The 22,949-nt window shown below is 38.3% G+C and overlaps 3 protein-coding genes and 3 non-coding genes across 8 annotated transcripts in view; all 6 read left to right on the top strand.

The window, feature by feature from the left end:
• Acadm (acyl-CoA dehydrogenase medium chain) overlaps nucleotides 1-4,586 on the top strand; it is a 28,152-nt gene extending 23,566 nt beyond the window's left edge. The window contains exons 11-12 of one of the 2 annotated variants that reach the window (XM_020165925.2): nucleotides 1,520-1,768; nucleotides 3,890-4,586. In XM_020165925.2, coding sequence (XP_020021514.1) covers nucleotides 1,520-1,768; nucleotides 3,890-3,961 — 321 coding nt within the window. In that variant the 3' untranslated portion in view covers nucleotides 3,962-4,586. The remainder of the gene's footprint in view (nucleotides 1-1,519; nucleotides 1,769-3,889) is intronic. The other variant, XM_074079743.1, reaches the window with a different exon arrangement.
• Nucleotides 4,587-10,199: 5,613 nt separating this feature from the next.
• On the top strand, nucleotides 10,200-17,650 carry Rabggtb (Rab geranylgeranyltransferase subunit beta). 2 transcript variants are annotated; one of them, XM_020165891.2, is made up of 9 exons: nucleotides 10,200-10,273; nucleotides 11,374-11,481; nucleotides 12,628-12,825; nucleotides 13,365-13,470; nucleotides 14,384-14,436; nucleotides 14,602-14,712; nucleotides 15,144-15,269; nucleotides 16,896-17,045; nucleotides 17,285-17,650. In XM_020165891.2, the coding sequence occupies exons 1-9, from the start codon at nucleotides 10,271-10,273 to the stop codon at nucleotides 17,423-17,425; spliced, it is 996 nt and encodes a 331-aa protein (XP_020021480.2). In that variant the 5' UTR covers nucleotides 10,200-10,270; the 3' UTR covers nucleotides 17,426-17,650. The 2 variants fall into 2 exon arrangements, with proteins under 2 accessions (XP_020021480.2, XP_073935843.1); XM_074079742.1 differs by lacking the exon at nucleotides 10,200-10,273 and adding an exon at nucleotides 10,387-11,240.
• Nucleotides 11,071-11,149, top strand: LOC141425302 (small nucleolar RNA SNORD45). The gene has a single exon (XR_012450372.1). It is a non-coding gene; the product is annotated as a small nucleolar RNA SNORD45 (small nucleolar RNA).
• Nucleotides 11,742-11,825, top strand: LOC141425301 (small nucleolar RNA SNORD45). Its single transcript, XR_012450371.1, has one exon. It is a non-coding gene; the product is annotated as a small nucleolar RNA SNORD45 (small nucleolar RNA).
• On the top strand, nucleotides 12,940-13,012 carry LOC141425303 (small nucleolar RNA SNORD45). The gene has a single exon (XR_012450373.1). It is a non-coding gene; the product is annotated as a small nucleolar RNA SNORD45 (small nucleolar RNA).
• Nucleotides 17,651-17,801: 151 nt separating the features above from the next.
• Nucleotides 17,802-22,949, top strand: part of Msh4 (mutS homolog 4) — a 98,676-nt gene continuing 93,528 nt past the window's right edge. Inside the window, exon 1 of the mRNA XM_074079741.1 lies at nucleotides 17,802-20,136. Coding sequence (XP_073935842.1) covers nucleotides 19,518-20,136 — 619 coding nt within the window. The 5' untranslated portion in view covers nucleotides 17,802-19,517. The remainder of the gene's footprint in view (nucleotides 20,137-22,949) is intronic.

Raw genomic sequence — 22,949 nt, 5'->3', positions numbered from 1 at the left:
TTGCTTTGTTTATTTTTGAGATAGGGTCTTGTTTTATGCCTGGACAGGCCTAGACTGTGATCCTTCTATTTATGTTTACATTGTAGCTGGGATGAGATGGTATCTTGCAGACTTTTTGCCTTGGCTAGCCTCAGACCACGATCTCTTGATTTCCACATTCTGAGTAGCTCAGAGGCATGAGCGTGAGCAACCATGCCAGCCTTTGTTTTACTTTTTGTGACCTTTGAGTCATATCAGTTTACACTTAGTCATAGAATTTGTGTTTTTTATAACGTCTTCAAAATCTGTTTTCATGTTGCTTACTACATAAAGGTTTCTAATCCTCTTAATACTATTGTTTTTGAATGTTTATTATTTTAAAGGGAATGTCTTATTTTATTATAACAATTCGTATTAAAACACTATAAGTGGCTGAGTGTCAGTGGCTCATGCCTGTAATCCTAGCTACTTGGGAAGCTGTAGGACTGAGGTTCAAGGTCAGTCCAGGCAAATAGTTTGAGAGACCATCTCCAAAATGACCACAGCAAAAAATGGACTGGAGGTGTGGCTCAAGTGGAGAATGCTTGCTTTATAAGTGCAAAGCTCTGAGTTCAAATCCCAGTCTCACCAAAAAACAAATATGTTAAATTAATAAAACTCATCATAATCCTATGATTCAGAGATAATTACAGCAAGTATTTTACTACTTTTCTTGAGCATATTTTTCCAAAGTTGTAACCATACAGTATACTTGAAAATTTCATATAAAATATATGATAAACATGTATTTACGTCTTGACTATATGGCACATGAAGCATCTCTTCTTGCAAATATTTGCTTTATGTCTTTTCCTTGGATAAGGATAAAGAACTTGAACTTCTAGAGGATAAAAAGCATTGTATCTGTTATCTGACACATTGCTGCTATTTTTGTCTGTAGCAATTTTCTTTAGAAAGTTCTAGCACTTAAAATTTTTGCAGAATTTGTGCACCAAATACATAACCTCATCTAATCATGAAAAAACTTTAGATAAACCCAAACCCAAACTGAGAAATGTTCTATCAATACAATAATTCAATATTCTTCTGAAGGGAAAAGTCATGAAAGACTGAGAAATTACAACAGTCTGGGAGAGTCTATGAAGCAGTAAACTCAAACCAGACATGGTGGTAAATGCCTGTAATTCCAGCACTGGAGAGGTTCATGCAAGAAGATTGAGAGGTCAAGGCTGGGAGACCCGATCTCAAAAATAGGACCAGAGGAATACCCTAAATTCATCATGTGATCCTGAAACAGATATATGATATCAGTGGAAGACTTGGCCAACTTTAAGTCAGGTCTGCAGTTTAGTTGGTAATAAGTACCAATGCAAATGTCCTGTCTTGATCATTGTGTTGTGGCTGTGTGATATGTTAACACTTAGCGGAAGCTGCAAGTCTAAAATTAGTTCAAAACAAAAAGAAAACACAGTGCTTCCTGGAGAAAAACTTTAAAGTTTTGTCAATAGCTGGCCTTAAACTGTTTTCTTTTAAATTTTAGCACCAAGGACTATCATTTTTACTGGCAGAAATGGCAATGAAAGTTGAACTAGCTAGATTAAGTTACCAAAGAGCAGCTTGGGAGGTTGATGCTGGTCGTCGGAATACCTATTATGCCTCTATTGCAAAGGCATTTGCTGGAGATATTGCAAATCAATTAGCCTCTGATGCTGTGCAGATGTTTGGAGGCAATGGATTTAATACAGAATATCCTGTAGAAAAACTAATGAGGGATGCCAAGATCTTTCAGGTAAGGTTAAACATTACTTTTGTTGTTTCTTAGGAGACAGAATATAAATGACAGTAGATTAATGGTTATTTAGGGACTTTATGCCACTAGTAGTAAGAAATGACTACCAAAAAATGGCTGAGTCATTTTATGAGCCATTCAGCAAACAAAGAAAGTTATTTTGTTTAAGTATAGGTCTTAAGAGGGAATAGGCTAACAAGGTAAATGGTACAGACATGTATAATATATCTGGGTCAGCCTTGAGTTTTAACCAATTAAGCCAATTGTAATTTACATTTTGCTCTCTGAATAGTATACATGACATTTAAAATCACTTTGTTTTGAATTTTGCCTAACAATCCTAGAATTACTTGAAATCACAGAATTTAAAAGCCAACATGATGAGATAATGATATATGACTTTTACACATTTTTATTAGCATATAATAGTTGTATAGGGAAGATACATTGTGGGATTTACATAATGTGCTTGCAAAATATCTTAATTAGGTTCATCCCGTCTGTCATTCTCCCTCATCACCCCTTACCCTTTCATAGAACAATTTCAACAGATTTCATTGTTCTGTTTTCATGCATGACTATAAAACACACCCACCATATTCACCTTCCTTGACCCTCTCCTTTTTCCCTCCCTCTCCTAGTACTCACCCCTGGAAAGGACCTGTTCTACTTTCCTGTCCTTAATTTTTTAAGTGTATATTGATTGTTCCAGGGAATTTTCAGACCTGTGTATATTATGTTTTAATCAGATTAACCCCCTCTATTACTTATGCTTTATCTCCCTGATCCCCTTTTGTTCAAAGCTTACAGTACATTTTGTTTTATTATCTTCATACACAGATGCAACATGTTGATATATGACTTCTAAGTGAAATTGGTGGTTAGAAAAACTTAGGAGTAATTTAGTAAATAAGATACAAATGTCCATGTTCTTTGTATGTGACTTAATTATAACCTATGCCCTTTGCTATCCTTTCCTTGCTCCCTACCCTGCCAGCAAATTATGTGACAAATCCAGTCATTTGAAATCTTGAGGTGGAATCATAATGCTAGTATGAGAATGTTAGATGTAACTCAGTGTTCCCACTTACACATGAAAAAACTGAGATCCAGAATTCGTGCCTCTCCAGAGGCACAGGTGTAGTGGATGATAGTCTCTACCTCCTAGAGCTTATAGTTGTTATAATTATTACTGTTATTATCAACTGTTTGGCTTATCTGTGCCACTTGAGAAAATAAACTGACAAATAACTAAGATTAGAAGTTTCAAAAGGAAGTGAGGACTGTCTACTAGGCATATGTAAGTGACCAAAGAGAAATCCTTCTAACATTGTTATTAAAAAAAAAATTATGATTGGGCTGGTGGAGTGGCTCAAGTGATAAAACACCTGTCTAGCAAGCATGAGCCCTAAGTTCAAACCCCAGTACTGCAAAGGAAAATATATATATATGAAGAGAGAGATGGATTCTATCTATCTGTCTGTCTATCTGTCTATCTGTGCTTTTCATTGGCTAAACAGTTTCAAACAGATCCAGATGAAGTTTTTACATTTCGAGCCTTTAGTGCAAAGACACTAAGTCATGTGGGAAATAAAATACTTACACAGTGAAGCTCTGCCCTGATACATTTAAGTATTAGGATGATCAGGCAGAAGGCAACTTTTGTGATAGAAATCTGCTGATAAATCTGCTTGAAGGAAATGATTTGAACCTCACATGATGGTATCTTTATTTATTTAACAATTCTGTTCCTAAGTAGCAGAAGAAAAAATCAGGTTTAATAGTATGAGTAGAAAATGACTGAAGGTGACAAGTAGATAAGAACAGTTCAGAAAAGTTGGATAAATATTTTGGCAACATCAAACTTTAGCTCTCCTAAACTTTTTGAAATGTAAGTATTTTCTTTGATGTTTTGAGTACTGTCTCCAAATTTTTGTGAAATGACTTTTTATAATTAAACTATTTTAGAGGCTTCACAAAACTGATTTCATACTCTCCAAAGGCTACAGGTCCTATATATTGTTTGGTAGTGCAATAAAGCTAATACTGTTCAAAATACTAAATAAGCCAAGGTATTTATGTACTGAAAATATTTAACCTACCTTTATTTTTTTCTTGCAGATTTATGAAGGCACTTCACAAATTCAAAGGCTCATTATAGCCCGTGAACACATTAGCAAGTATCAAAAGTAAAACGGATTGCTATAGAAACATGATTGAACATTGAATAAGTACAGTACAGGCCACTGTTTTTTTAACCTACTAACTATGCTTTAAAAGAGAGATAGGGCTTTAACATTTTTTCAGTGAAAATACTAAATACTCTAGTATAACTGTGCAATTGATTTTAACAGTAGTTTGTACTTCTGTTTTACTCTGATTTCCCTTTTTTCAAATAGATGTGGTTTCATTAAAATTATGTGTTGTCCTTAGTATCAGTATTTGTACTAACCTAGAAGAATACATTTGTCTTTTTGATCTTTTAAAATTAACCACACTTTCAGAAACACCTTAAAATTTCAAATTTTTCCAGTGACAAAAGGGGAATATTCCCAAACTTACATTGAGAAAATATTGTAAGATTTGGATACCATCAAACAACTTGCCATTGACTTTGTAGACTTAATGGTATTACTGCACTATAGTAGTTTATAATTTTGAATGCATTTGATTTTAGTTTTGCACAGTAGTACTAACATTTTTGATATTCATATTTTCCCATAAAAAGCCCAGTGTATTTCTTGAAAATCTTGTTAATACTGAGCTCACATTTAATTTGCCTTATTTAAAATATGTGAATAAAGTTTGTCTTAAATTATTTTTATATGATCCAGTTGTTCTAGGTAGCCTTTGGTCTATGGTATACAATCTCATTTCATGTGCGTGCATTTTGAAAAGGAACTCAAAATTGTTCAGTGCTGAATAGTGTATCTTTCTGCATTCTTTTCAGGAAGTCTTATTACTTCATGTAACAGTATATATTTCATTTATTTACCACGATGAAAAGTAAATCATGTTATTTTTGAACTGCATAAAGTTAAAGACTTCAGAAAATATAAATATGAAATATTGTAAGAACCACAATTTGTGAATTTAATGTTTTTTTGTAATTCAAAATATCAAAGACTGTGCTACTAAATGGGAACATTTTGACATTACTTCTAATTTTTTGATATCAACTATGTATCTTACATTTCAGTTCATTTTTGATACAACCTAGAGTTAGGCTTATTTCCACAAGACTATCCTTACTGCAGAGGCCAGCCACAAGTCTTGGGCCCCCAGGCTACCTATAGTGTCCAACATGGCTACAAATTCAGGTATTCCCATGATTTTATAGCAGTATATGTTTTACTCAGCTTGAGCTGCTATATACAAAATACTGTAAACTAGATGGTTTATCAATAATACAAATTTATTTCTGAGTTTTGGAAGCTGGAATTCCAAGATCAGGGTGTCAGCATGGTTGGGTACTAGTAAGGGTCCTCTTCCAGGTTGGAAACAGGATTAGAACTGTTTTGAGATAGGGTCTTAATACATAGCCCAAGCTGGTTTTGAACTTGTGATCATCCTGCCTCAGCCTCCAGGGAGCTAGGATTACTGGCAGGCAGAACTACACCTCATTTAAAAGTTAATTTTTAAAACTGTCTGCTAATTTGGGAACTTTTAAAAATAGAAGTGCTTATTTACCTCTATAAACCAATCAAAACAGAGAGCCTTACTCTGAGAAATATTATTAAGACTTATGAATATACAAAGATGAAAACAGCAGATCTTCTGTCATCTCACATCAAAGACAGAACTGCTTTCTGTAATTGACAGAGATATTAAAATGGGCCACAAACTCAAAGTCTCAATCTCTGCTGCTCTCAATGAGGATTAATTTATGGGCCATGCCTGAACCAGAAACAAATAAATCCAAAACAAACCCCAAAATCAGTATAGTGGAAAACCTACACAAATAGAGTAAAAAAAAAAGTTAAGGTCCTTGCCATTCGAGGGTCATCCTGAGAACCAAGAAAAGACAGACCTCAGTGTAAGTAGATCCAGAAGTGCTCTTCACAAGCAATGTAGTTCATTTGGCTCTACCTAGTGAATCCACTTAGGGTATCTAACTAGTTGTCCTCCAAAACCGTTAAGTATAATTTTCAAAATGATAAAATCATGATGCACATACAAATAAAATAAATATATTGTGAATTTTATTTAGCTGGGCATGGTGGTGCATGCCTATAGTTCCAGCTGCTCTAGAGGCCAAGGTACAAGGTTCACTGGACCTCATTAGTTTGAAACCAGCCTGGGCAAAACAGTGAGACCTCTCCCCATCTCAAAAAATTATATTTTTTGTATTTAACTCATTAGTCAAGGAGGGAAGCAATAAGCTATTAAAACCCATTCCTAGCAACCAGTTTAAGCTATCTCAAGGCGTTTCCTTTTTTGAAAAATAGCTAACCTCCAGCCGCTTTTTTATAATTCACAAAGGATACAACTTCATTTATTAAATGTTTTTTTTCCCCAAAAAGATGTTTTTTTTTCCTTTGGTGCTGGAGTTTGAACTCAGGCACTCATACTTGCTAGACAACCACTCTACCAACTTGAGCCACACCACTAGCCCTTTTTTATTACTTTTAGTTATTTTTCAGGTAGTTATTTTTAGTTATCTTACAGGCCTCAGACCAAGATCTCCCTACCTGGGGTGTCCTCATAGCTGGGATGACAGGCACATGCCACCATACCCGGTATATTTGTTGAGATAGGGTCTCCTTCAGTTTTTGCCCAGGCTGGCCTCAAATCTCAGTTCTCCTGATCTTTGCCTCCTAAGTGGCTGGGATAACAATTGTGAGTCATCTCACCTAGGCTTTCATAGAATCCAGGGTGATATTGATGCTGCTAGCTCATGGACTTTTTTGAATAGCAAAAGGACAGTGGAGTATAGATTTTAAGAAATTACTCAGTGCATCACAGAAAGACCAAAAAAGATGGGAAATTAAGAGGTTAAGCAATAAGAAGGATGGAATAGAAAGTCTAAAATGTTCACTGAAGTCCCAGCACTTAAATTTGTAGGGCCTAGAATAAGAGCACAAATGGAGGCCTACATATCATGTGTTAACATTTAACAACTAAAAGCTAAAAATAAGCTAATAAACTCTTAAACTATGTTCTGTCCTTCAACTTTTATAATTATACTTCCATGGCATTCCAGAAAGCCAGGTTCAAATTTAGACTGCCTGGTCTTAGAATCCTGTGTTAGAGAACTGTAGAGTAAAAAGAGATGTCTCTTGGCCCATTCCTTGCTTCTGCATCATGATGGGCCTTGTACCCATGCATGTGGATATTCCAGACTCACATCCAAAACCTCTCCATGTCCCACTTAAAGCAGGGTCTTAGCCACCCCTTGGGATATGTGGCACATATCGAGCATATGATTGATCTTTCCTTTAAGAAAATAGTTCAGAGAAAGAACCTGGGTAAAATTCAGAAGTGAGTCAAGGGACCATTAGGGCAGGGAAATCCAGAGTAGATTCATGGTGTCCTGAAAATGGTGTGGAGGTGGGGAGGGTGACTGGGGACCCACATCCTCTTGGATCCAAGGACTCCTTGCCACATGTAGAGAAATGTTGGCTGGGAGGACCTGGGTTCCAGGTCAGGAATTGACCTTAGCTCGGTTTAAGAGTGATGTTAGAAAATAAGAGGCATGGATGAGGCAGAGTGACAGCTCAGACACCAGCATAGGGTTTATTGTTCTGGCAGGAGCCCTGTGGAGGTGAAGGACTGAAGGGCAGACTGCAGGAGGTCCCAAAAGGTGATAAGTGGTCAAGGAGATACCTCTGCTCCCTAGGGAACGCCCGTTTGCATCTGAAAGGCATCTCCAACATCAGGCAATGCAAAAAGGCTATAAAACCCACTCTCCACCCTGACCCATGGGATCACAGGTTTCTGGGTCCCCTTGCATTCTCCAATATGCAGTCTTTCTCTTCTCTTCTCTACAAATAAAATCTTTCCGATCTCTGCTGTTAGAGTCTGTCTGTGCTTTCATTCTCAGAGCAGGCTCAAGAACCCTGAGCACCTGAAATTCCTGTGCGTGTCATCCGTGCATCAGAGGGGGACCCCAGCAAGAGAGATAGAGCCCACTGCCACACAGCAGCTTGGGCTAGGTATAGAAGGATAGTGGAAAAGTACCAGGAAGGTCACTAAGGGATATGGTTGCTGGGCAACCAAGAAAGATAAGTTGGTTAGTTTACTGTCTGCTCAACTGTCCTTGGCACCCATCTGGGGAGATAAAGGTTAATAACTAACCCTTTGTCAGTCTTTGGGGTTGGGTGGGGAAGTATCTAGTAAGCCATCTGCAAGGGGAAAGATGGTCTGGTCCTAGCATGGCTGTCCTCACTGTTAACCCCAACAAGTGGCACTGGAAGGTAAAATGTTAGACAATTTTCAGACAGAAAAAGGAAAATAAATTCGTAATTGAAGACAGCTTCATGAAAGTGCACAAAACAGAACACCAAGATCTTTGAAGCGGCTTCTAAGAGATGAGAAATTATTCACAAAGTAACTACATCTTTCAAGCATTGAGGAAAAAGCAACTGCCAACCTAGAATTGTGAACACACCAAATTCTCTTAACAACCATTTAGGTAAACTGAGCAGCCCAGGCCAAGAGTGAGATGCCTGTGGCCTTGGGTCCCTAAGGACAGTCTCAGCCCAGGTCTTGGGTTTAGTTGGGCTGGACAGTCTCAGCCCAGGTATTGGGTTTTGTCATGGGCTGCGTTGTGGGCATGGCGGCCAGGGCGCTCTTCAGCACCTTTTCCTGTCTTAGGATCAGAATGCGGTGTGGGGAGCCGATGGGCGGCATTGGGAAAACCATGATGCAGAGTGGCGGCATGTTTGGCACATTCATGGCCATCGGAATGGGCATTCGCTGCTAACCAGGGCAGTAATTGCCTGCTACATTTACACCTTCCCATCCATCCTGGCCTTTGTACTGTAATAAAACGAAGTCTTTGCTTCTCAAAAAAAAAAAAAGACCCATTTAGGGTGAAATAAAGATACTTTCAGATAAACACAAGTAAGAGTTTACAACAAGGATAGTGTGATATGCAAAAGAAAATAAGTTAATTGATAAACATGTAGAAAAATTACCTTAGATGATAATAAAAATTTTTTTGAAGTTAAAAAATACTACAGTACAAGTTAAAAGGAGGGGTCTTACAGTTACGAAGAAGAGTTAGTAAATTTAACTTTAGATGTTTTTAAGTGTGCAACTTAAATTTCAAAGTAGTCTAAAATAACAGAATTATACTGTTACTTCTAAACCAGAAGAAAAGGAAAAAAAAATTGAACAAGGAAGCATATTAAAACATTTTTTAAACGCAGGAAATGTCAAAACAATAAAAAAGCATAGAAAACATGAAATAAATAGAAAGGAAAAGATTAGATACAGAAACAAATCCAAATAAATAATCACAACACATAAATAGTTAATGGTTAAAAGTACACCAAAAAATCAGCGAGATTCTATTTAAAAGACACGCTGTAAAACCTAAGAACACAAAATTTCACAGAAAAAATTGGAAAAAAATTCCTTAGCGGTAACTACTAACCAAAAGGTTGGGGAAATCACATTAATGTTTAACAAAAAGCAGAGATTTTTGGATAAAATGCATTTTGGAGGATGAAGACAATCACCGCCTAATGAGAAAATGCTCAACTCACCCAAAATAGGTAATTTTAAACCTAGGTGCATTTAATAAAGTAGTACCAAACTGCAAAAGGGAAAATCAGAATTACAGGACGAAACCCATCATCAGAGTCTTAATTAACTAATTCTGCCTCAACATCGATAGCCCAGGTTGGTTTGTCAGCAATCCTTCTCCAAATCCTAACTTAAACCAACTAAGTGCACAGGGCGCTAGTATTTTCTAACGGGCTCAAAAATAAGTGTGAAAGACTCACGAACGAATATAACTGCAATACACCTAGCGAGTCCGAATTTTCTAGAACGCTGTAAAAGGGCATAACTGTTTTGTTTTTTTTTTAAGTAATTTCTAATTATTTTAGCTACTGTGTTAGCACTTCCTGGAGAAGTGGGAGGAAGCGGAAAGAGAAAGACAATGCTTCATCAACACTCCCTAAAATACTTATTCAACATTTACTACTCCAGCAGGCATTCTACTAAGTAACCGCCATCCCAGATCTTCCGAATACAAAGAGACTCAAATACAAATAAAAATTTAAATGTTACTTAAAACTGCTTTAGATCATTGGAAAGGTTGTGGGAGCAGAACACAGGTTCCTAACACTTCACTGGCAGGCACAGAGGATACCTATGATCGGCCGCTGGGGTCCTAAGCGGTCCTAGTCCTCTCTGTCCTTCAGGCAGCAGTGTGGTCAGCTATAATGGGGCGTGGAGGGGGAGGGGGGGCCTAGCGGCGTGCTTCTGCGCAAGCGCAAGCTCCTACATCTGCCCAGGAACTGGCTGAGTTCTCCCTTTTGGTTCGCAGACATGGTGAGTGCGGCTGAGTTTCTTCGGGCTGTCTGTCTAGTTGGGTCAGAACGACAGGGGAAGGTAGTGTTGAGCGTGTGGTCCCCATGCAGTTGTCACCAGGTATTGGAGTACGGCTACGTTAATACCAGGCTCCAGGGTTTCCTGGGCCCAGAGTGAAGTGTTACTCAGCGTTTTTGCAGCCCTCACGGGCACGATCGCCACCTCTAATTTTACCTAGGCTTCCTCCTATCAGGAGGGCCTTTTAGGATTGAGCTCCCCGATTACTTAATCCCTGTAAAAACCTGAGCTGGTTGGTGACTTCCTCCTTCCGCGTATATGTAATTTTGGTAATTTTTCTTTATATGTACTAATTTTGGGCTAGAGGAAATCCTTTAAAAATAATAGTCACGTTTGAGGCCTTGTAAATTTCATATGGTCTAGGAAGGAAATTCGTTACTTGGAATAGTCCTGGCCTATTTTATAGTGACCACAATGCAGTCCTTGTAGATAACAGGAACTAGCGCCTCGTCGAAACTCTTGTGGAAGTGTTGCAAATGCAGACTCGTATTAACAGTAGTGAAGAGGAGCTAATCAATAGATTGCTTACTTGATGACTAGAATTATTTTTGGGAGCCGTTGAAAGATCTTTTGAACCTGTATTTGGATACGCAAGAAATTGCAAATTTGTGGCTAGCCAGAGTTAAAAAAAATCCAAAACCTTAATGCTTTCTGCCACGTGTTCTAATATGATAAATTTTGATATCCTGTAGTGATTATTTTTTTCTTCACTGACAGATTAGCGTCGAGTGGTAATTTTGGGTCGATGATGAGCTGGCATGTATTCTGAATCTAAAGTTGATTATTACTACTTTAGCTCTAGAATTACTCTGAGACCCGAAAAGTACCTGAATCTTGACTAAGATGCTGTGTTAATGCTTCAAGTTCTGTTTGGTCAGATACTTGAATTTTTGGGGGAGGCACACTTGTGGTAAGCTTGGCATTTTGCAGTCTCATCCTCCCAAGTGCTGGGATTAAAAATGTGTGGCACCACACCAGCTAGATACTTAATCTTTGCTAAGGGGTGGAACATTGATGAAACCACTGCTTTTTTATTTTGAAAGGGCACACCACAGAAGGATGTTATAATTAAATCAGATGCACCTGACACCCTGTTACTGGAGAAACATGCAGATTATATTGCATCCTATGGCTCCAAGAAAGATGATTATGTATGTATGATTTTTCCATTGAAAAATCTGTTTTTTAAAGAAGTCTGGCAGGTATAAGCATTTAGGGCAGTGCTGAAGTTCTTGGTATCCACCTCCTCCATGGCAAGGACTGAAGATGGGCTGTTGCAAATCTGAGGTTGGAGGGTTGACATAATTAACCATGATTCTTACTAGTACATAGAGGCCTTGCTAAAGAAACAAGTTAGGGTTTCCAGGTGTAAAATAGGCTTCTATTTTTCTGGCTGTGATAACGCTTTCAAGGTCAGTGATGTGTTGGCATGTATTACCTGAATTTACTGCTGATGTGTAATAACACTTTAGCTCTAGAATTACGCTGAGACCTTGAAAAGGTTTTGCCTTAAGTGGACAATCTTAGCAAAAAGTAATAAAACAACTCCACTAAGAGTAAACATTTCCCTCCTGTACCATTCAAACATCTTGGGGAATATACTGAATTTTTGTTGAGTGTTAGGTTTGGTTCCACTACCTTACAGTTAAATACATCTTATTTTTATTTTTTTTTAATTGTTTTATTATTCGTATGTGCATACAAGGCTTGGGTCATTTCTCCCCCCTGCCCCTACTCCCTCCCTTACCACCCACTCCGCCCCCTCCCCTCTCCCCTAAATACATTTTAATAGAGTTTATGGGGTGTTTACCAGAGATGTGGTATTTTCCTATCTTGGGTGGATGAAGCCTCATTTGTTCCTAGTTTCTCTACTGTTCACCTGCCCCATTTTAAACTCTAGATTTGAGTTTGCAGCAAACTAAGATACCTACCAGATTCAAAAGTTTGTTTCTCAAATTCATGTGATTGGCCACCATCTTTATTCATGTTTAGATGAATTTTATCTAAATATAGTTAGGTTTGCTAATAGTACAGTTCATATATGAAAACAATGGATGTCTAGTAAGTGTGACTTATATGCTGCCAAGTATTTGCCCAAACTTAACTGATAAAAAAAATGATAGATGCTTTCTTACTTAGCTTTAAGTCTAGCAGTTCATAGAGACTAAACCTCTCTTGTAACTGTTAGTCATAGATGAATTAGTTTAAAATGCCAAATCCAGTTTGAGTTAGCTTTATGTGTTAAATCTCTAACCTGTCATGAAACAAACTGACAAACTAAGATTGTGTTATTTTAGGAATACTGTATGTCTGAGTATTTGAGAATGAGTGGCATCTATTGGGGCCTGACAGTAATGGATCTCATGGGACAGCTTGATCGCATGAACAGAGAAGAAATACTGACATTTATCAAGTCATGTCAACACGAGTGTGGTGGCATAAGTGCCAGCATTGGACATGATCCTCATCTTTTGTACACTCTTAGTGCTGTCCAGGTAAATGTTTAAAATTCAGCATTTTCATGCTCATCTTTTCTGAGAGCCAGGAACATGCAACTAAATCTATACCTTATGTCAAAAAGTTTTGTTGAAATGGAATCTGTCCTCCAAGGTCAATGATGTTATGGCATGTATTAGCTGAATGCACAGTTGATGTGAGTTCTTCAAATTACACTGAGACCTTGAAGGGTAAAATATTTATCTTCAGTATATAATTTTCAAAATCATTGCAGTTTAATTGCTCTTAATGAAGATCCACATGATGATTTAAATTATTTCTGTGTTTGTAAGTTGTATGTTTGAGAATCTTGAAGTGCCAAGGTACAATTTATGTGAAAATGCTTGTGATAAAGGGAAAGGCCGCAATAATTGGTAATGCCTATAGTTTTACTGAATAATGATTGCCTGCATATTTGAACAAGTTTTATACTGTACATACCCAGGAGAACATGCTTAGCAACCTGGAACATAGTTGAGGATAAGGGTGGTAGAATAAATTTGAAGAATGTTTATAAATGTGTTTGTCTTTCTTGCAGATCCTTACTCTATATGATAGTATTAATGTTATTGATGTAAATAAGATTGTGGAATATGTTCAAAGTCTACAGAAAGAAGATGGTTCTTTTGCTGGAGATATTTGGGGTAAGGTTGATGCTACCCCAAACTATTAGAATATCCTGGCCTGGTAATAAACAATTTATAAGGAGATTTTTTTAAGATTTTCATCTTTTCAGATCCCACTAAGCAGCTGGTCTGACTGGAGTTATGGTCTGATGGAAGTTCCAGCATGCCCTGTGGTAGTAATATCCGCATACAGGAGCACTGGAACAGAGGGGCCCACTCTAAAAAGATAAAGGTAGGTAAAACTTTTTCCCCCAAATATTTGGTGGTTTTGAAAAGTTAAAAACTTGCTTGAAAGGAAGAGACCAAAATACTTAACAAAATTATGGAACATTTGAGTGGAGGGAGGGAGTGGTTTTATTTGATAAATGTAGATAATCTCTGCTTTAGGGCTGAACAAAGTGCAGACCAGAGAGACCAGCTGCTTCATGGGATGTGAAAATCAAAATAGGGTAAGTTTACTTGCATCATTAGACGTCGACTAATCTTTTACTTTTTGCCCTTATGTAGATAAGTAACTTAAGGAAAGTTGTTTTAACAGTCTAAGTTCCTATTTTTTTTTTTTTTGTGGGACTGGGGTTTGAACTCAGCTTCACACTGGCAAAGTAGTTGCTCTACCACTTGAGCCACACCTCCTGTCCACTTTGCTCTAGTTATTTTGGAGATGAGGTCTCATGAACTATTGCATGGGCTGACCTTGAAACCACTGGTCTCCTGATCTGTCTTTCAAGTAGTTAGGATTACAGTTGTGAGCCATCAGCATCCAACCCAGTTTTTTTCTTGATGGCATTGGATTTAGCTTTCTTCCTGACTACCTAATGTAAAAGTTAAGTGTGAAATTACTGGGAGTTCAATGTGATTGTAAGGATGTTTACACTGTTTGTGTTATAAGAAGTTTCTGGTAAGACATGTCTTGGTTTGATCCCTTTTTTAGGAGAAATAGATACAAGATTCTCCTTCTGTGCAGTGGCAACTTTGGCTCTCTTGGTAAGTTTTGATTATTGTTTTGAAATGATTAATCATCTGTATTGTGATAGTGGGAATTGAACCCAAGGTCTAGAGCTTGGTAGGCAAGCATTCTACCTCTTAAGCCATACCCCCAGCCCACTATTCTGAAATTTAATAGTTTTTTTCCCCCCTTTCTGTTTATAGGGGAAGCTTGATGCTATTAATGTGGAAAAGGCAATTGAATTTGTATTGTCCTGTATGAACTTTGATGGTGGATTTGGTTGCAGACCTGGTTCTGAATCTCATGCTGGGCAGGTAATTTTGCAGATTAAAATTTTGTGTCAATTTTGAAGATATAGCCAGTGTAATAAAATATAAAATATAAAATGTTTTAATAGTAATTTTAGTTACTTGTTACATAAATACCAATGAAGTTAAAGAATTACTTGCTATTTAAGAAAATCATGTTTATAGTTTTTGTGCTATATTTGCTTCCCGTTACCGGTAGATACCCCTTACCCAAGCAAGTAGTCTCTTAATCACAAATACGTTTTCATTCTATCCTGAGTGAGCACATCTTTCTTTGTGCTCTGTATATGTAAATAGCGATGAAATAATTATCCAGGAATTGGATCCCAGTTATACAAATTTCAAATACAAAATGGAGTTTTAATATTAGAGTAAATTTTATCACGTTTACTATTAAGAAACTATTATACACATTTACTTTATGTCTGTAATTCTAGATCTATTGTTGCACAGGATTCCTGGCTATTACTAGTCAGTTGCATCAAGTAAATTCTGATTTACTTGGCTGGTGGCTTTGTGAAAGACAGTTACCCTCAGGTGGACTCAATGGAAGGCCAGAGAAGGTAATGTTTCATAACCTGTGTTCTCCAGTATTAGCTTTATATATAGGTTTAGCCGAACATTACTTTGTGTTCACATCTCAATACTGCTCGTGTAAATTGACTATGAGCTTTTTACCTTTGTTACAATTTTTCAATGATATCATAAAAAGACTGCCTTTGGCAGAAGTAGAACCTGTTGTCTTGAAATGCTCAAATTGAAGAGAATTTTAAGAAAATGAAACACCAAAGTTATTTGGATCTTTTGGTTTTATTTGGAGACAGATTAAAGCAGAGCTGCCTCAAATTCGTGATCCTCCTACCTCAGCCTCCCTACTGTTGGGATTTCAGGTGTGTACCATCATGCTTGGATTGAGGTTTTTGGTTTGGTTTGGTTTTAGGAAAACCCATCTTTTGCCATTTGGTGTGGAGGAAAGGTTATTACTTCCACGTGTACTTAGTTAAATTAGATCTGTAAAGGCCATAGCCTATTAGTTAATATAGGTTGAGTGTCTACTCTGGATCCAAATTGGTCCAAAATCTGAAAGTTTTGGATGCTAACATTATGTTGTAAAGTGGAAAATTAATTTCTGACCTCATGATGGGTTACAACAGACATGTTGTGCAAGGTAGAAACCTTGCATAAAATTACCTTCATTTCAGTGAAACCCTTTGTACAACCTATTGGCTAATAAAAATGTACAGTTCTTCAAGCTATGTGTGTAAAGTACACATGAATGTTTATGGAAATGTTCGGAGAGTTAATTCTATGCTGTGGTCTTGCAACATTGTCTTATAGAGCTCACAGATGTGACTGCTAAACCTTTCTGTGCATTACCTTTTGTATTTCATAGCAAAATCAAAGCTAATGGCTATTAGATTGTAGTCTTAACTTTGACTCAAGTGCTGTAGCTTGCTCTTTCCCTGACCTGTGAATTGCCATTGGTGGTGCTTTCATCCAGCTGATGCAGCTTTCTAAACTTTGTTTGCTCTGTAAGGAAATAGGATCTTCAATAGTCTGATTTTTAAAGAGCTGAGAAACTGTCAATGTATAGAAAAATGGGTGGCCGTTGGGAACATTAAGAACCTATACTTAGCAATCTGGGGCAGCTTTAATGTGCTTCATGAATCTTTCACGGGGCTCATTAAAATGCAGATTATGATTCAGGGTAGGATGTGCATTTCTTATAAACTCATAACCACATTTGAGGACCCCATCTTTTGGTAAGTGTGTATTCACATGGACAGTGGTTGGTCAAAGTGCTCCACCTTGGAAAATGGAACATCACCATAGATTTCATGAGCCTATACTACTAGCCTCTTGATTAAGGGGCTGAATTGGGCATTAAAAAAGGCAGATGGATGGTTGGTCTTCTCATTACAACACTCGCTTGTAGATGTTTTGTTTGGGGTTTTGTTTTGATATATTCTTGAATTCTAAGCTGTCCTTAAGCTCTCCATCCTCATGACTATCTCCTGAGAACTAGAATTCTACCACCTTGTACAACCCCACTGAATATTCTGAACAAGCATTTCAAACAGTAAATCCCTTGATTTTATTTTCTTCTGTTTGAGCATGATTAAGGTTATTGAAATTATTCCTCAACTAAGGAAATAAAAGAATAAAACTTTCTTGACTTTCTCTTCCAGTTACCAGATGTATGCTATTCATGGTGGGTTCTGGCTTCCCTGAAGATAATTGGAAGACTTCATTGGATTGATAGAGAGAAACTTCGTAGTTTCATCTTAGCATGTCAAGATGAAGAAACTGGTGGCTTTGCAGACAGGCCAGGAGATATGGCAAGTATATTTCAGACACTTTTAAACTTAGTTTTTTCAGTGTTGGATTACTTGCATGGTTCTTAGGTATTTTCGAATGTAGAATGGTCCATCCAGTGACTGATCTGAGTGTGGCTTTGAAAGCGATAAAAAATAATCTTTTGCGATTTAACTTCAATATTATAAGTATCTGTGAATAGGGTTGTTTTTCTTTTTTAAAGAGGCTTTTATTTTGTAATGGTCTGGTTTTTTTTTAATAGGTGGACCCTTTTCATACATTATTTGGTATTGCCGGATTGTCACTTTTGGGAGAAGAACAGATTAAACCTGTTAGTCCTGTCTTTTGCATGCCTGAAGAAGTGCTTCAGAGAGTGAATGTTCAACCTGAACTAGTGAGCTAGTTTCATTGATGGAAAAGATCTTAGTGCACTTTGGCAGTTGAACATTTCTGTTACTAGAAGTCCAGTGCTGTATCCATTACACAACAGAACCACCTTGCAACATTTCTGTATTTCAAGTGCTTATCAATTCTAAAAGTGACCACTGTTAATATTTTGTATATTATGTTAAATTAATAAATTATAATTATATATACTGTAAAATAAAGGACCTGTATTGTATTTTCAGTTTTAGTTCTTCTGAAATGCTGTTCTGAGTAGCTTCTTTTCTGTGAATGTGTATATGTGTACACACACACTAATAAGATCTGTTGTCTCCATAGCAACAAACTTAACCTCAGTTCTACTTTTCTCTCTTTCTGTGTTTAACAATAGTTAACTGTAAATTGGTTTGTGTCAGTGATAATGTTAATAGAAGTGGATAAACCTCACATGAATTAAAAGATACACAAATAAGTGGCTGTTGAAATTTGGAAAGTTTGAATTTGGTCAGGTTGGGCTGGTGAAAAGTAAATGGCAACTCACCACACTGAAATAGGTTTGTAATTTGGACCTCAAAAACTTCTAGTTTTTTTGTTTTGTTTTTTTATTGTACTGTAGATCCATTGTGACATTTACAAAAGTTTTTAAAATATATTGTAGTTAAACACTCCCTCCATTCTCTATCTCCCCTTCCCTTCAATCCTGGAATAGTTTTGACATGTCTTTTTCCATTTTCACACGTTACTACACAATATTTGCAGTACATACGCCCTCTTCTTGTATCGCCACTCCCCCGCTTACGCACACACTGGTAACATCTGCCAGACAGGACCTGTTTTACCTTCCTGTTCAAAGCTTTTGAAAAGAAAAGGCATTTCTGTTATAAGATAGCTATACCAGGGAGTTTCATTGTGACATTTCCTTGTATATATGTATAGGTTTCATCAGCTGTACTTGTTTTTGAGTCAGAATTGCACAAGGGATTGTTTCCTTCTAATGAGAAAACAGTTTTGTGCAGTGATGGGCACTGAAAAGGAAGCACATTAAGTGGTTAATAGGTACAATTTTGTTTTCTTGTATGTGCAGACAATGTTTAGGTCATTTCTCCCTCTGTCCCTCCCTTACCTACCCTGCTCCCTCCCTCTCCCCCCACCCCCTCAATACCAGGCAGAAACTATTGTGCCCTTATCTCTAATTTTGTTGGAGAGAGGATAAGCAATAATAGGAAGGATCAAGGGATTTTGCTAGTTGAGATAAGGACAACTATGCAGGGAGTTGACTCGCATTGCTTTCTTGTACATGTGTGTTACCTTCTAAATTAATTCTTGAACTAACCTTTTCTCTAGTTCCTGGTCCCCTTCTATTGGCCTCTCACTTTAAAGTATCTGCATTAGTTTCTCTGCATTGAGGGGAACAAATGCTATCTAATTTTTTGGGTACAATTTTTTGAGACCTTAGTAAGGCTCAGCTAGGCTACACCATGATGCTTGGCAAGCACTGTACTTCACGGAACACATTTTCTTCAAAGAGCCCAACTGTTCTTGGCCTTTAATGGTTTGCGTAAAAGTAAGGTAAATTTCTAATGAGTTTTTGATGTAAAGTGTTAAACTAGAGTTCTCAGTGTAATAACTACAAGAATAAGAATTGCAGTCATTGTGGGTGTGAATTAGGCAATATGTTGCTGACAGGAAATATTTATTGCAGGAATTCAGTACTGGTGTGAATGTTTTCTGGTGGTCTATAACAATACCCAGAGAATTTTTTAATATTTCCTCAATCCTGCCACCAGTGAATTGATAGTATATTGCCATACTAGAGAGATGTAAAGTTTTCCCAAAGGTCACTATTGTAAAGTTGAGCTTAGAGTTTGTGCTATGTGAGTCGCAATTACAGTATTAGGAAGTGGGAGTTGGTAACTATAATTGACCTGCCCAGGGGATCTTACCCATCTTTCTCTGGCCAAGCAGAGAAATGGCTGCTTTCTCATGCCAAGCAGCCATTGCCTGCTAGCTTCTGATAATAGAGCCTCTGCAATCTTAAGATCTTCACGATCAGACTAGGTGCATAATGCTACACAATCTGTTTAAAAACAAGAACGGGGTGGGGGGTGAAAATGGGAATGTACTTGCGTGTGAGGTCCTGGGTTCCATCCCCAGTACCAAAGGGGGGAAAACCACAACCTTCGGCTGTGAGAAAAGCTGAAGTACTGTTTGCATTCATCACTGTGAGGAAAATGGGGCTGCTACGTGGGAGTCATGGACGGGCTGATGGATACCTGCCCATTGAGAAGTGCCATACAAATCTCCAGTTAGGTTCAGGTGTATGTCGGGGAGACGGAACAGCCATGAGCAGCAAGTTCCGAGGAGGCGGCCGGCCCCGGCGCCATGCGCTCCATGCGCTCCATGCGCCTGCGCGTCATCCTCCCGCCCTTTTCAGTGGTTCCGCTTCCGCCTTGGCTGCACGAGGGGGCGTCCGGAGACTTCCGCATGCCCGGCAAACTCGGAGGATGCTGAGGCCCGAGACCTCGTCAGCCGTGCCCTCCCCGCCCACGGCTTCCCCCTTGTCACGACAGGCTCCCTCGCAGCGGCCGCACTACGGCGTCGGGGTCCAGGAGACTCCTCAGAGCTGCCCCTCGGCGTGGACGTCCCCGCCTGGCTCGTCTGGGGTGGCGGGCGATCGCAGCGGCAGCAGCAGCCTTCCCGGTCGGCCGCCATGCGCCTGTCCAGAGCGAGGCAAGCGGGCGCCCGCGGAGGAGGGAGGACGCCCGCGGGCAGGACCTACAGACGGGGACGCGTGGGTCACCGCAGCGAGCGGCACCTGGATGGGTCTGGGCGTCTGGAAGGCCTGACACCGTGATGGTGGCTGGCTGAGTCATGCGGAAACACACGTCTATAAAGGCAATAGGGTGAAAATAGATTAACTTGAACATTTCCTCTAATCCAGATGAATGTTTACTATTAAAAAGTAAATCCTTCAGGGTGAGTTCAGCTCATTAAAAGATAAAGACCAGGCCTTTATGGTCTGTATGCCCAGACCATATGGTGCAGCCTGTATGCCCAGCTGCTGACTGGAGCCGGGCTCAAGTGATAGGGCCTGGAATTCAATCCCCTCCCCCCAAAGTATTGGTTAACTTTGAATTTTAAGCGAGGAAATTCTCAGATTACTGAAATCTTTAAGACTAAGCAACCAAGTGATTAAGAAGCAGGCTAAGGAGCTATAGAGAGATGAGTTTGATTAATCATAATCAGTGTGAGGTAGCTGTCAGTCTGTCAATAGAAACTTCAGGAGGCAACATAAAAGTGGAATCTGGAAGAGATGAGGTCTGAGCCCTGTTAAAAAGTTGTATCGCCATGAATACAGTGTCAGGGCAATTATGCGCCTTTCCATTTCTGTGCCATTGCAAGCCCTCATAGTTTTATGTGTAAGTTATATCCAACTCTCTCAAGCTTACTTACGATATGGAAAATGCAAATCTTACGTCCCATGCAACGTAAATCAGTGGCTCTGTATCTGCAGATACAAGATCAAACTCTTTAGAAGGGTGTCAAGACTGTTTGGGATCTGTTTTTGATCTTTACAGATTTGTCTCCCATCACTTCCTAATATTCACCCTACTTTGTAACAAAACTGAGATACTTACAGTTCCACCGTCGACAAATGTGTTCACCTTGTCAATATAATCCTCCTCATTAGATGCTTTTTCATTCATTTTTACCAGTTATAACAACACCCAGGAACTAATGTGCACACACTTTGTTCTAGCCTCTTACTATGTACATGGTATCTTTGTCACAGTAGTTCTTCAAAGTAAGTTTTTAATTCTTAAAGGTAAGTTTTTATTTATTTATTTATTTTTTTATTCATGTTTTGCAAATAGAAGCAAGGATTTTTTAGGTAGTGGTAATAATAATTATATAGTTCAGTAGGGAACAAATTTAGGAATCCACAAATAGGCTTTTCCTTTCTTCTTTCCTTTTTTTTTTACCCCCACTTCAGTGCTGAAGATTGAACCCAGAACTTCCCACATGCAAGGCAACTCTACCATTGACCTACATCTCCCCCTTTTTAATTTTACTTTGAGACATGGTCTCCATAAATTGGCTAGGCTGGCATCAATCTTGTGATCCTCCCGCCTGCACCTCCCAAGTAGCTGGGATTACAGGTGTGTACTGCTATACCTGGTCACAAATGCACTTTTAAAATGCAACTATATTTAAAGTATTAACAAATTTTCAAGATATTTACAAGAAAAGTGGGTATCAAAAGTGAGAAAAAAATTGTACAAAGTAGGTGCAACTTGAGCTGGTCTTAAAGGATAAGCAGGACGAAGAATGCCAGAAACAGGAAAGGAGGAGGGGAAGGAAACTGAATAACATTCTTTTTTTTCTTGGTTGTACTAGGATTTGAACTCAGGGCACTGGTGTACTGGTGTGTTTGTGTGTGTGTGTGTGTGTGTGTGTGTGTGTGTGTGTGTGTGTATTGTGTATTTTTGAGATAGGGTCTCTCAAACTACTGCCTTTGAGACTTTGAGTCTCGATGCTTCTGATCTCTGCCTCCCAAGCACTTAGAATTACAGGCGCAAGTCACTGCTACGCAGACTGAAGAGCATTCTTGAGAAAGAAAAATATTTGCAAAGGCACAGAGGAAGCAGGTAGAATTACAAATAATTTTGTTTGACTAGAGCAGGAGGTGATCTGATGTAGATAAATATGGAGTACTTGCAGGAACTAGATCTGAAAAGCAAGTAAGTTTTATCCTGAATGCAAACACCAGGTATCCTCTGCCTTTGGTAACCGAATAGAAGGTAGTACTCTTTCTTGCTATGGTGACTTTTGTAGGAGCAGCAACTTTTAGAGAGAAGATAATTTATTCTTTTATGGACATAATGAGTGTGAAGAGCCTCTAGGATATAGTATTCATATTAAGACTATTGAATATACTGATCTAGAGCTAAGAAGAGAAACTTACAGATTTCAAAGTCACCAGTATATTCGAGTCCAAGGTAAGAATATGAAGAAAATACAGCAAAATATATATGTCAGAGAAGCTGGAGGAGAACTAAGACAAGAAAGGGCTTAGAATCTAATAGTAGCCTGAGGACAAGAAACAGTGCTATCTCCTGTTCTGGTATTCACTCCTTTCCTTAGCTTCTTTAAGCCTGGGGATTCTCATGGACCATATTTTACTCAGATTTGATATACTTTTTTACGATGATACCTCTTAACCCTATCCACACCTTTGAATATTGCCTTTGTGAAAGTCTCTTAAATTTGTCCTAGTTTGGGTCTGTCATTGATTTTTGCTGGAACCCATACAAAAAAGATAACGTTTATCCTGTGGTGGGTATGTAGAAACACTTAGGAATCTAAGAAAGAGCTATGTGATCAAATTTGTTTTCCAAGAAGATCATTGATGATGATGTAATAATGGATTAAAGAGGCATAATATTAGGAAAAAAGAGAATAATCCTGAAAAAGGTACAGGCTTTAAGTGTTTTGGTAGAGGTAGAGATAGATGGAAAGTTTTAATGATTTTTTAAAAAAGT

Source organism: Castor canadensis, chromosome 7 (genome assembly GCF_047511655.1).
Source record: "Castor canadensis chromosome 7, mCasCan1.hap1v2, whole genome shotgun sequence".
NCBI classification, from domain to species: domain Eukaryota; kingdom Metazoa; phylum Chordata; class Mammalia; order Rodentia; family Castoridae; genus Castor; species Castor canadensis.
This window is presented reverse-complemented; position numbering and strand designations above follow the sequence as displayed.